Below are 13,922 nucleotides of genomic sequence, written 5' to 3'. Positions count from 1 at the left end.
CGACCTTGGATCCAAGCTGGTGAGCTTTTTGCTCAAACCAGATGAGCCCGCGCTCAAGCCGGCGACCTCGGGGTCTTGAACCTGGGTCCTCTGCATCCCAGTCCAATGCTCTATCCACTGCGCCACCACCTGGTCAGGCCAGCCCTTAGTCTTAACAGAAAAGCTTGTGATTGTCTTAGAACAAGTTGATGTAACTCTTCTCAAAACCTTCCTGACATTTCCCATATTAGAATAGAACCAGGAGTCCCTAGTGTGCCCTTACGGCACTCTGGACTCATTACCAGTCTCCTCCTTCCCTGCTCAATGAAGTCACATGGCCCTTCAAGTCTTCATCCCCACAAAAAAATGCTCTTACCTCAGGGCTTTTTGCCTAGAACCGTCATCCCAGCTCCCTCACTTTATACAGTATTTCAGTGGATTCTCATCAGAACCCTGTGATAGGTACAATCACTGCCTCCCTTTTACACATGAGAAAACAACACCCTGGAGAGACTGTCTCTCTGACAGCCCTATCCGGAACACCTGCAGCTCTCTGCTCTTGCCCTTCACTCCACTTTGCCTCCAAACATTCTGTGTACTTTCATTATGCTTATTGTTTCACCCTCTCTAGAATGGAAGTGCATGAAGGAAAAGGTTCATTCTTGTGCCTCCAAAACAGCACTGGCATACGGCAGGCAACCAGGGGCTTGCTGGAATAGTAAGTGCTTCCATTTCTCTTTTGCCCCCTAAACGGAGTTCCTTGGGTGTGGAGCCACCATCTTATTCATCTTTGTGGGCCCTGAGTTAAATGCTCAATAAATGTTTGTTGATACAGTCACAAGGAAAAATAGAGCTCCAACACATAATTTAAAAAATGCAAATATTTTAGGTGCATTTGAGATCTTGCTCCCTGGCACGTCTTCAGCTTGGCTCAAATAAACTTATAAATATTTTTTAAAAAATACAAATGCAAATATTTTAAAATGTTTATTTATTATATATTTTACATTGATGCTTCAGAAAATATAATTACAATGATTTCAAAATGCAATCCCTAAATTCAATAAATATCCTCTATATTTACCTTCAATCAATAGTTAGAAATGTATGAAGACACTAAGTCGGCTAACAAACAAGTAAAAGAACTACATAAACCACAACTCTCAGGGACGAGGAACATGCATGATCAGTTAAGTCACTTTGCCACCGTGTTTTTTAAAAAACATGATTCACATTTGTTTCAATCACCTCTATCTCCACTCCAAGAGTTTAATTAGACTGCTGATGCTAACAACTTAAAACTATGATCTTTGTTACCTGAAAATCCGTTTACTACCAAGAAATTCAGGAAGAATATTTCAGGACCCTTGATCAGAGGCTTTCGACACCTGTACTACATTGATGTACATAAAGGTTCAAGTAAGACTAAGAAGAGTGTTTCCCATTGAAGACATGATCAAAGAAATAGGCAAACTAGGCAGTCAATAAACAAGCTAGACATCGTTACCAATAAAGAATTCATGTAGCTAACCATGTTTAAAAGCCTTAGCAAAAAAGAAAAAAAAAAAGCCTTTAGCCAATGTTACAAAAACAAAACATATAGAGTAACATTTATGAATGCAAGCATAATTGATTTTTTGCCCTCTATACATAATCATCTTTGAAATGCTAAGAGTGAGTTCCAACTGTGGTTCTTTTGAGAAGCTGTAGGTGCACAGGGAATGATCTACTGATTTACCTTCTCAAAGTATTCTTTGGAAGCAGTCGGATGTGGCTTGATCTGAAAACACAAACATTTAATTAAGTAACTGACTTTAAGATAGTATTTTCAAAAGTGAGTTGAAAGTTCTTAATTTTTACCCTAAAGTTCTTTAACTTTTTAAAGGTTGGCCTGTTTCCTGTAAAATATGTGGATGAAAGTTACACTAACAGCCTGCCAAAGCCCTGGCCCCACCTCTCAGCAGCCTGGCTCCACGGGTGGGCTCCTTTCGTGACTATTCCAGGCCAGCAGCTCTTGAGGCAGTGAGGACCTGGGACCTCGGCTGGGGCCCCGTGGCTTTTGGAAAAGAAACCTACCGTGGGAGAATCCGGGGTCCAGTTTGCTGGGCAGACTTCTCCATGGGCTTCCACATACTGGAATGCCTTCACCAGGCGGAGGGTCTCTTCCACGCTTCGGCCCACTGGGAGGTCATTGACACTCAAATGCTTGACGACTCCATTGGGGTCAATTATGAAGAGACCTCTGCATCAGATTTTGTCCTCATTAGTACCTCAACAGTACCAGAACTAGAAAGAATCTAACTTCTACCTTCTGTCTTTAATTCTCCTTAATAAGCATTTAAGTGTTATCATATGCTTAAAAACGAAGTTTTCATTGTTAGGCAGGACTAGATCAGGCCACCATGGAAAACAAGCAGTATTCGTAAATGTGTCTGGAATGTCACATAGTATCTAAATTCACAGAGAGCAGAGACTTTGTTCTTTATTAGTGCTTTGGCAAGCATTCTTTGGGTCCCTGTATAAACTCTTGGCTAGAAACAGCACGCAAATGGGAAGGGATAGAGACATATTTTATCTACATTCAGTAAATACCTGTGAAATGAGTGAATTCTTGGGTAAATGGGGAAAAATCCCATGGGAAAATCTTTGCAAGAAGAATTAAGTCAATGAAGAGCATAAGTCTAAAGGAAGAACCCATGTGAAGCCTACATAATTTTATGAACTAATGTCACCCAATAAATTCGATAAAAATTTTTGAATAGCCTGACCAGGCGGTGGCGCAGTGGATAGAGTGTCGGACTGGGATGTGGAAGGACCCAGGTTCGAGACCCTCGGGTTGCCAGCTTGAGCGCGGGTTCATCTGGCTTGAGCAAAAAGCTCACTAGCATGGACCCAAGGTCACTAGCTCGAGCGGGGGGTTACTCAGTCTGCTGAAGGCCCGCGGTCATGGCACATATGAGAAAGCAATCAATGAACAACTACGGTGTTGCAACGAAAAACTGATGATTGATGCTTCTCATCTCTCTCCGTTCCTGTCTGTCTGTCCCTATCTATCCCTCTATCTGACTCTCTCTCTCTGTCCTCGTAAAAAAAAAAAAAAATTTTTTTTTGAACAAATAAATAAAGGAAGCACCAAGCCTGTCACTCTTTGTCACTGGGCAGCTATGGAATGAGATGACCTGCCCCGTGGTCTGTGTTCCTCTTCAATGTTGGTGTCACTATGACACACGCAGGTATGTTTAAAGCACTGGTTTGCTTTTTCTTTGCATGTGTGGTTTTTTGTGTGTATGTGTGTTTTTAAGGTATAGGTTTTAACAGTCTGACTTAAAAAGGTGTGGCATTCCAAAGTGTTAATCACCCTGGGAAGAGGTAAGTTAGAGAACACACACAGGTAGACAGGTGCTCTCCCTCCCGGCCTGAGCCTGGCCCTCGGTGTCTAGGCTTTGAGGCTCGGCAGGCCCTACTGGCTGCTCCTAGAGAGGTGAGCCATGAGGGAGTCCATGGGGTAGGTGCAGACACCAAGCCAGGATGGCGCAGGGCCCACGGACTCCAGAAAGAAAGCCTTATCTTGCCTGACCTGTGGTGGCGCAGTGGATAAAGCGTCGACCTGGAAATGCTGAGGTCGCCGGTTCGAAACCCTGGGCTTGCCTGGTCAAGGCACATATGGGAGTTGATGCTTCCAGCTCCTCCCCCCTTCTCTCTCTCTCTCTCTCTCTCTCTCTCTCTGTCTCTCTCTCTCCTCTCTAAAAATGAATAAATAAAATAAAATTAAAAAATTAAAAAAAAAAAAAAAAAGATTAAAAAAAAAAATGTTTAAAAAAAAAAAAAAAAAAAGCCTTATCTTACAAGCCAGACTCGGCCCTTCTCCCTTGTCAATTCTAACAGTAAACCAGTAGGGAGGTAACTGCAAAATTAGCAAGACCCAACGGGGAAGGATCCTGGGAGGAAAAAGCCAGCCCTCTTTTTCTCCTCTCCTTGCCAGCTCTGTCAAAGCTAGGCTTTAGTTTCTTCAAGACAGTGATCTCCTTGGAATGTAAATGGCCCAAGCTGCAGGACGGCTCCCAGAGCAAAGTTCCAGGTGGAACCCAAGAGGAAAGCAGGCCAGAGGTCAGCTCCCACACAGAGCAGGTATCCCAGCAAAACTGAGCCACATCATAGCGGGGTCCTCGCCCACTTCCTGGAGGTAGGCTTCTGCCCACTTCCTCCTTCACTCTGTGGCCATCAAGATGCTAGTTCTAAGGTAAGTTCTCATCTCTCTCAGAAAGGCTGCATTTGAATGGGGGTCTGTTAAAGACTAAAAGAAAGCTTTCGCACTCAAAAGAATAAAGGTCTAACTACAGAATGAATGTGGACAGAAACGACACTGAGACAGGACCTGTGCTGAGAACTTCAGCTGCCTCATCTGGCTTAGTCTTCACAACCCACCTGAGAAGTACATTCTCATTTTAGTTATGAAAAAAACTGGGACTCACAGTTAATTAACTTGCCCAAAGTCACAGAGCTATGAAGGAACTGACTTCAAACACCACCACAAAACAGTCTGCCTTTGATTCCAGGGCTTATGAGTTCTCACCCATTCCAGGATACTGACCCCTACCCTGCCAGTCCCCCCTTCTCCAACCATGCCAGGAGTGTGCCCCTCGTGAAAGCAGCTCCTAGACAGCCAGGAAGAGTGGAGCAGTAATGGCCATCAAGACATGCTCTCGGCCCTGGCCGATTGGCTCAGTGGTAGAGTGTCGGCCTGGCGTGCAGAAGTCCCAGGTTGGATTCCCAGCCAGGGCACACAGGAGAAGCGCCCATCTGCTTCTCCACCCCTCCCCCTCTCCTTCCTCTCTGTCTCTCTCTTCCCCTCCCGCAGCCAAGGCTCCATTGGAGCAAAGATGGCCCGGGTGCTGGGGATGGCTCTGTGGCCTCTGCCTCAGGCGCTAGAGGGGCTCTGGTCGCAACATAGCGACGCCCAGGATGGGCAGAGCATCGCCCCCTGGTGGGCAGAGTGTCGCCCCTGGTGGGCGTGCTGGGTGGATCCCGGTTGGGCACATGCGGGAGTCTGTCTGACTGTCTCTCCCCGTTTCCAGCTTCAGAAAAATACAAAAAAAAAAAAAAAAAAAAGACATGCTCTCTGCCCTGGCCGGTTAGCTCAGTGGGTTAGAGAGTTGTCCAGAAAAACAAGGTGGCAGGTCCCAGTCAGGGCACCCACAGGAAGCAACCAATGGGTGTGCAACTAAGTGGAACAGTAATTGGATGCTTCTCTCCCCTCCCTCTGTCTCTCTAAAATCAATCAATAAATAATATATATATATATTTTTTTTTTACAGAGAGACAGTCAGAGAGAGGGATAGACAGACAGAAACGAAGAGATGAGAAACATCAATCATTAGTTTTCCGTTGAGTGTTGCAACACCTTAGTTGTTCATTGATTGCTTTCTCACATGTGCCTTGACCGCGGGCCTTCAGCAGACCAAGTAACCCCTTGCTGGAGTCAGCGACCTTGGGTCCAAGCTGGTGAGCTTTTTGCTCAAACCAGATGAGCCTGCGCTCAAGCTGGCGACCTCGGGGTCTCGAACCTGGGTCCTCCGCATCCCAGTCCGACGCTCTATCCACTGCGCCACTGCCTGGTCAGGCCAATGAATAATTTTTAAAAATATACATGAAATCCTTCTTCAGAAAAAGACACAGGGGTGTTTGCAGGGCAAACTGTCTAGGTCGTTTCTGGAAGGCTGCCAACCCCCACAGGAGGCGTTCATTAGTGCTTATTAAAAAGCTAAAATTAAAAATAAAAAAAAAGCTAAAATTAAGGACTTTCGGTTTTTAAAATGTTTTACTGAGGCTCTATAAATTCCCTAAGAAGTTGGGATGATGCTAAACAGGAAAAGCAATTTTAGGTTTATAAGGAACAGGCTCTTACCTTAGCGCAAGCCCAGGACCTTCCAACAGTACCCCGTAGTCTCGCGAAATCTGTTTGGTCAAATCTGACAACAGCGCGATGTTCATGTGGCCCAATCCACCACTCTGATAAAAATGCAAACACGACTGGTTGTTAGCGGTGCGCTCTCACAACATTCTTGGCCAGGTAACAATGTCTGAGACAACAATGACGGCGACAGCAGTGGAGGAGCACCAACAACAGGCTGAGCCCTGATCCCAGTTCTAGGAACTCACTTCCCTTTCCAACTATCCTGGGCCAGATACTGTTAGCACCGCTCTTACAGATGAGGAAACTGAGGCATACAAAGGTTAAGTAACTTGCTCCAGGTCACAGCTAGAAGGGGACACAGCCAGGATTTAAACCCAGTCAATACTACAGATCCTTCTCTTTCTAATTCTTAAGGTATTTAGTTGATGATTAATTTCTGAAGTATAAAATTGAAAGAGTATTAAAAAAAAAGTGGTGAATTTGATACTGATAGTCCAGCACCTTAGAAATTTTGATTCTCTCAAGCAAGGTTTTTAGGCAAAAATACTGATTATGCAGACCGCTGAAATCAGAGAACCTACCGACCATCCCAAAGCTCTGCAGGGCACATGGGATCTACAGGGCACTGGCAAGAGGGAAGGCGACAGACCCAGCTGTTCCCCCTGCTTCCCGTTACTGTTTGTACCGTGGCAAATACAATTGTAGGCAGAGGCGGATTAAGATCGGTAGAGGCCCCGGGCACAGAAAGAGAAACAGGGAAAATAAAAATACATGTTAACCATATATATATATTTTTTTTCAATTTTTCTGAAGCTGGAAACAGGGAGAGACAGTCAGACAAACTCCCGCATGCGCCCGACCGGGATCCACCCGGCACGCCCACCAGGGGCGATGCTCTGCCCATCCTGGGCGTCGCCATGTTGCGACCAGAGCCACTCTAGCGCCTGAGGCAGAGGCCACAGAGCCATCCCCAGCACCCGGGCCATCTTTGCTCCAATGGAGCCTTGGCTGCGGGAGGGGAAGAGAGAGACAGAGAGGAAAGCGCGGCGGAGGGGTGGAGAAGCAAATGGGCGCTTCTCCTGTGTGCCCTGGCCGGGAATCGAACCCGGGTCCTCCTCACGCTAGGCCGACGCTCTACCGCTGAGCCAACTGGCCAGGGCATTAACCATATTTTTAAATAAATAAAAAATATTATGTATTCTTCATGCTAAAATTGCACATATGAAACCAAACTTGGTGTCATTAGAAAAAAATGTAAAGTTGGGGTTTCGCAGGGCCCCTCAGAAGTCGGGGCCCAGGACGCGCGCCCGGTGCACCTGCCTTTAAATCCACCTCTGCTTGTAGCAGGGAGTAAACGTGCACACAACGCCAAGGGAGACACAGACACAGCTGAACAGAATTTGCCATTAGGTGAGGACCCACAAATCGCCCATTTCAGACTGGACACGCTCTAATAACTTGCAGGCTAGTCTCTGAGGGGGTCTTTTGTGTTTAAGATCATCAGAGCGCAGGGAGGGCGCACGACGCTCGTACCTTCCTCGGTGTGTTGATCCAGGCGAGATGGGTGAAGTGCGAATCCACCGAAACAGCCACAACTTCACAGTTCACGTCGTGGAACTCGTTGGCTTTGTCACTAAAGGCGATAATTTCTGTAGGACACACAAAGGTGCTAGAGAAAAAGGGCAGAAATCCTCATCAGAGAATTTATAAAGAAGGCTTCAAAAACTGAATAAGTAGTCTAACTAGTTTCATTTGCTTAAAGGTAAAAAAGGCAAAATGGCTATAATCCTTACCGGGCCCACCTCTCTATTTAAGAACCATACTCAAAAATTGAGGGGTGGGGGGAGGGGAGGGAGTCTGAGAATAAAGAACAATTGTATTTAAATAAAGCAGCTTTATGAGAAACTCATTATCTTTATTTTTCCCATTTTCTCCCAGACCAGTAGAAACTTCCTGCAGAAAGCACAATCCAGGGTACACAAAACAGCCTCACTAAACCCTACCACATTACAAAGAACGCCACTCCATTCTCTACATTTGTCACTTGTAAACAAACTAGCTACAGATGCAAGCTGTACCGACAAGGGCACCAGTGACAAAGGCTCAGAAAGAACCCTCCCCTTGACAAGCAGCCTAATTAGAGACAGGCAATGTCAGCGTGCAAGCAGGGGTTTTGCTTGCTCTCCGGACGTTAAAGCATCCCAGAAACGATACTTACAAATCCAAAGGATAAAAAAAGAGCACCAAATATTTCCCCTTAAAGTCATCAAGGCTTAGTTCTTTGAACTCCCCGTTGACAACGGCTGTCCCCTTAAAATACGGTGCATGCTGGGTGACTGCAGGCGCGTGGCACGAGGAACCTGGAAAAACCCACAGGGCATGTAGAGTTCATCATTTGCTAAGCCAAGTACCTATCTGATTTTATTTAAACCTCTCAGAATAATTCATTAGTTCGACAAGGTGATGGTGCAGTAGATAGAGCGTCAACCTGGGATGCAGAGGGCCCAGATTCAAAGCCCCAAGGTCACCGGCTTGAATGCGGGGTCGCTGTCTTGAACAAGGGATCATAGACATGACCCCATGGTAACTGGCTTGAGCCCAAAGGTCGCTGGCTTGAGCAAGGGATCATTGGCTTGGCTGGAGTCTCTTCCCCCCATTAAGGCACAAATGAGAAGCAATCAATGAACAACTAAGGTGCCGGAACTAAAAACTGATGCCTCTCATCTCTCTCCTTTCCTGACTGTCCTTGTCTGTCCCTCCCTCCCTCTCTTGCTAAAATAATAACAATAATTCATTACTAGTACAAATTAATTAAGATTCAATTCAATTGTACTTCCTATGCAAATTTATTTTTCGTCCTATGGTTGTAGATTATATAGAAGTTCAACTGAGAGTGCTATGAACACTAAAAAGATGGCTGAAGACGGTAGCGATGGAATTCAGATGAAATTGAGGAAGACATGAGACTGGATACAAATCCTAAATATGGTTCAGATGTTGCCAAGTCCAGATGGGACAGGACAAATGGCACGGAGGAAGGAAGACAGCAAGTGTGGGAACAGCCGTGGCCCAGGGTGATGGGAACAGAGCAGGTGTACGTGGAAGGAAGAGTGGGACACAAAGCAAGAACGGCTGAAGGCCACGCTGTGACGGGCCTCAAATATCAGGGTGACAAGCCTGTTCTTTAAACACAGAGAGATAAGAGTCACCGGAGTTTTTCACGTAGGAGAGGAAAGATGAGTTGGCTGTTCTTAAGATTAGTCTGGCTGGGGGGGGGGGGCGTGGGGGGGGGGGGAAGAAGGGGAGCATGGGGAGTGGAGACCAGTGCGAGGTGATTTCAGTTATCTGAGTGAGAAGTATGGAGGGGGTGTGGCAGAGCGACCGGAAAGAAAGGCAAGAATTCAAGAGATGTCTGACCAGGCGGTGGCGCAGTGAATAGAGCATTGGACTGGGATGCAGAGGACCCAGGTTTGAGACCCCGAGGTCACCAGCTTGATGGCGGGTTCATCTGGTTTGAGCAAGGCTCACCAGCTTGGACCCAAGGTCACTGGCTCGAGCAAGGGGTTACTCAGTCTGCTGAAGGTCCACAGTCAAGGCACATATGAGAAAGCAATCAATGAACAATGAAGGTGTTGCAACGAAAAACTAATGATTGATGCTTCTCATCTCTCTCCGTTCCTGTCTGTCCCTGTCTATCCCTCTCTCTGACTCTACCTCTGTCTCTGTAAAAAAAAAGAAAAAAAAAAAAGAATTCAAGAGATGTGTCAGAACCAGAGAGGACTTGCTTCTACAAGGGACAGAGGAGATCAAGAGACAAGAGATCACGTGTCAAAATGCCTGAGCCTCAGAAACAATAGGAGCTGTTGGGAGTGGGAGTTTGGGACAGGTAACAAGAAAAGTTTTAGAGCTGTACCATCAAATCACTACTAGACAATTTTTAATGCTCCAGGGAGGTAAAATTGTAAAACTTTTTAGAGCATTTCACCTATAAACAAAGGCTCTGCTAAAGTATATCCTCCAAAGCAAGGCAAGCTTTTTAAAAAGCTGAGACAGCCTGACCAGGTGGTGGCGCAGTCGATAGAGCGTCGGACTGGGATGCAGAGGACCCGGGTTCGAGACCCCGAGGTCGCCAGCTTGAGTGCGGCCTCATCTGGTTTGAGGAAAAGCCCACCAGCTTGAACCCAAGGTCGCTGGCTCCAGCAAGGGGTTACTCGGTCTACTGAAGGCCTGCAGTCAAGGCACGTATGAGAAAGCAATCAATGAACAACTAAGGTGTCGCAATGCGCAATGAAAAACTAATGATTGATGCTTCTCATCTCTCTCTGTTCCTGTCTGTCTGTCCCTGTCTATCCCTCTCTCTGACTCACTCTCTGTCTCTGTAAAAAATAAATAAATAAATAAAAATTAAAAAAAAAAAAAAAAAAGCTGAGACAAATCTAAAGGAGGCATTTTCAAAGGCCAGTCATTATCTGAAGCCTATCTTAGCAAAGCCCACACTCTAGAAAAGGGAGTATAAATCTCAAGAAAGAGCTATGCTTCACTCAGATCATGGACGAGTCCATGGTCTACTGGAGCCAACTGGAGTCAGCACACAGGTTTAAATCCAAAAGCCTCAGTTCCCAACAGGCTGCCTGCCACTCCCACTTACCTCACTCACATCCCTCATGCCACATCTGAGCCACCCCCCGCCACCCATGTTCCTCAACACAGAATTAAAAATTCTGGTAACCAATAAGAAATGGGACAAAAGGGCAGATTGCCTCTCTGATCTCAGCCCTGGCTGCACATTAGAATCACTCAGTGAGATTTAAAAAAATGCTATTCCCTGGTCTCAATCCAGAGATTGACTTAATTTGTTTAGGGTGGGAGCGGGGCAGTGATAGGTGTTTCAGAGTTCCCCAGGTGAGTCTAATGGATAGCCAGGGTTCAGAGCCCCCATCCAGAGACGATGACTCATGTTGCCATTACCTGGATCAAAACAAGGCATGACACTTACTGGTGCTAAAGGCAAATTTCGCTTGACTGGAAGCAGACCACAAAATATTAGTCAAGCCTGCTCTTCGGGAAACAGCAGGTCTAAGGGCTGTGGAGGCAGAGACGCCCCAAGGTATGGCACTCACGTGTCGGGCAACCTAGGAAAAGAAACACTTTATATTAGGAAGTAGTTCCAGAATGACGGCCCTGCTGACAGGGCATAAGCCAATGGTGGCCTCAGCCGTCTTTGTTACTATGAACCAAATACCAGATCCCAAACTCTGAGAGTATGGGCTGGGTCTCCACATTCTTTTTTTTTTATTTTTTTTATTTTTAAAAAAAAATTTTTTTTTTTAATTCATTATAGAGAGGAGAGACAGAGAGAGAGAAGGGGGGAGGAGCTGGAAGCATCAACTCCCATATGTGCCTTGACCAGGCAAGCCCAGGGTTTCGAGCCGACGACCTCAGCATTTCCAGGTCGACGCTTTATCCACTGCGCCACCACAGGTCAGGCGGTCTCCACATTCTTAGCTTTCCTTCTGCTTCCTTCTTCTTCAAGAGATGTTGGTCAAAGGGTACGAAGTTGCAGTGATGTAGGATGAAGAAACCTAGACAGCTAATGTACAGCATGAGGGCTACACTGAATACTGTACTGAACCCTAGGACAAGCCAGCTGGGCAGATTTCAGGTGCTCTCATCACACACACAGTAAGGTAGCTATGTGAAGACAGATGTTCAACAGTTTGACTGTAGTAACCATTTACTGAAGAATATCAAATCATCATGTACACCTTATATATGTATGTGATTTTTACTTAAATAACAACAACAACAAAAAAGGACAGTAGCCTGACCAGGTGGTGGTGCAGTGGATAGAGCGTCGGACTGGGATGCGGAAGGACCCAGGTTGGAGACCCCGAGGTCGCCAGCTTGAGCGCAGGCTCATCTGGCTTGAGCAAAGAGCTCACCAGCTTAGACCCAAGGTCGCTGGCTCCAGCAAGGGGTTACTCAGTCTGCTGAAGGCCCGCGGTCAAGGCACATGTGAGAAAGCAATCAATGAACAACTAAGAAGTCGCAACGCGCAACGAGAAACTGATAATTGATGCTTCTCATCTCTCTCCGTTCCTGTCTGTCTGTCCCTGTCTATCTCTGCCTCTGTAAAAAAAAAAAAAAAAAAAAAGGACAGTAAAGGGAACCGTCTTCAAAGCAAAACAGGGGGCTCAAAATCCGGATTTGGCTAGGCCCATGCATTTAAGCCTTTTTGCCAAGACGATATGCTCAGGCCATCTACCATGTCAAGGTTTCCCGCAGAAAAGACAAGGCCCTTCCAGTCCCACAGACAAGCAAACAAGTAGAACAAAGTTCAGCCTCTAAGAAAATCTGGACAGGGCTCAAGGGAAATGTTTGCTCAATTTTGGCGTCCAGCATGACTCAGGAGAGCCTGCACTGAAACCCGCCATGAGAAAGAGGGTGGGCAGCGAGAGGGTAGTCGGCTTTGCCAGGAGAAAAGCGTGGGGGCAGACCGGGGCGTGGGGCGCGGGGGATGGGGGAGGGGACAGTGCCTTCTGCATTGTAGCACGTTGGTTTCCATCCAGCAGTTAGTGGATACTCATAGCCGCGCCTGGATGTAGGCATCATTCTACCTTTAAGTTAAGGAAGGTGAACTGAGATTCGGAAAGGCTAAGTCCTTTTCCAAGGTCATACAGTCTGTCACAGAACAGGGACCTGGGGTAGGTAACCCACCTCCAGGTCCAGGACCATGTGCTCAGGTGGACAGAGGACTAGGGACCTGCGACTCCTAGCGCGGAGGGATTACGGGAGGGAAACACAAGGCGAGGGTGCGAAGCAGGGCGGTTCTGCGCAGGCGCAGGGAGCCTTCCCTTAGAGGAGGCGGCCACTGGGTCCGTTACCCGGGGACACCCTCCAAGAAGAACGAAATTCCCTCAGACTGCAAAGGAGTGGGATTTTGTCTGGGAAGCACGTTCTCGGAGCCACCATATTGTCTCCGCACTCATTCCCAGCTGGCAGCCACTCACCGTAGCCCGAAGCAGCCTTCCCGCCGTGGCCGCCATCTTCAGTGCACAAGGGAGCCTCGGCGTGGACTGAGAAGCAGAGGAGGCGGGGCCTCTGGGCCGGGGCCCGGAAAGGGCGGGGCCTCGCCTTTCGGGGGCGGGGCCTAAGCTACAACGGTGGTAGGTGGAGGTGATCTACTTCCTTGCCGGCTTTTTGGGGCAGTCCGAATGTAACGATCTCTGATGAGTCCCTCAGCCCCTGTTATGAGTGGGAAATTACTATTATGGCTTCTGAGTACTTGGGAAAGCACTTTGTCTCTTAATTGTGGCCCAACCTAAAAAGGACTCATTCAGGTGGGAAGCTAGATGTTTATGTTATCTACGTTTGCTGCTGACTTGTTAACCTGAGAGGACTACTGTGTACACCTGTTCTTTAAAAGGCTCTCTTTCCTGTGTCGGCTTCTGCATGAAATGGAGTTAATTTTAATGCAATTAAGTAGGTCAGACACATTAAGGTTTTGCTGTCCTGAAAACCTTTGGGATGGTGTGTGGGCCTCTCTTCCCAATACTGGGAGGATTGGGACAAGTTTAAAATTTGTTTTATGTCGATGAGTAAAACTAAATCCTAAGTGGTGAGCATGGTATTTTGAAGCAAGGTCATTAAACAGATAAAACTCTCACAGTGCCCTCACAGTAAATGTGATTCTATCTGCAGACTCTGCCCACATTGGTATTTTCCAAACATCAGTCATTGCATTACCAACTTAGTTTGTTGAGTCTGCACATCACCTGCATATTATTTACTGTTTGAGTTGCTCTCCTTGGATATCTCTGCACCCTCTGCTCTTTTTTCTGAGCAGTCCTAGTGGGTTCTGCCCCTCCAGTTGAGGCTCACCATCTTGGATGAACCCCTCTCTCTTTTTCCCCCCTGGGTTCTATCTGCTTTGGTCTTCCTGCTGAGCTTGTGGGAAGAAGGCACTCACATGTGACAACCAGAAATGTCTCCAGACATTGCCAAATGTCCTCTGGGGGACAAAAATTGA

At 46.8% G+C, this 13,922-nt stretch overlaps 1 protein-coding gene across 1 annotated transcript; it reads right to left on the bottom strand.

Moving 5' to 3' along the window:
* Positions 1-953: 953 nt before the first annotated feature.
* Positions 954-12,999, bottom strand: PRDX3 (peroxiredoxin 3). Its single transcript, XM_066355368.1, has 7 exons — positions 12,904-12,999; positions 10,890-11,025; positions 8,112-8,253; positions 7,427-7,562; positions 5,885-5,988; positions 2,056-2,221; positions 954-1,759 (listed from the first exon to the last, which is right to left on the bottom strand). Exons 1-7 carry the CDS (start codon positions 12,937-12,939, stop codon positions 1,706-1,708), a joined length of 774 nt encoding a protein of 257 aa, XP_066211465.1. The 5' UTR covers positions 12,940-12,999; the 3' UTR covers positions 954-1,705.
* Between the last annotated feature and the right edge of the window lie 923 nt (positions 13,000-13,922).

Source organism: Saccopteryx leptura, chromosome 13 (assembly GCF_036850995.1).
Source record: "Saccopteryx leptura isolate mSacLep1 chromosome 13, mSacLep1_pri_phased_curated, whole genome shotgun sequence".
NCBI lineage: Eukaryota > Metazoa > Chordata > Mammalia > Chiroptera > Emballonuridae > Saccopteryx > Saccopteryx leptura.
The sequence above is the reverse complement of the archived record's forward strand: the minus strand, read 5'-3'. Positions and strand labels throughout refer to the sequence as shown.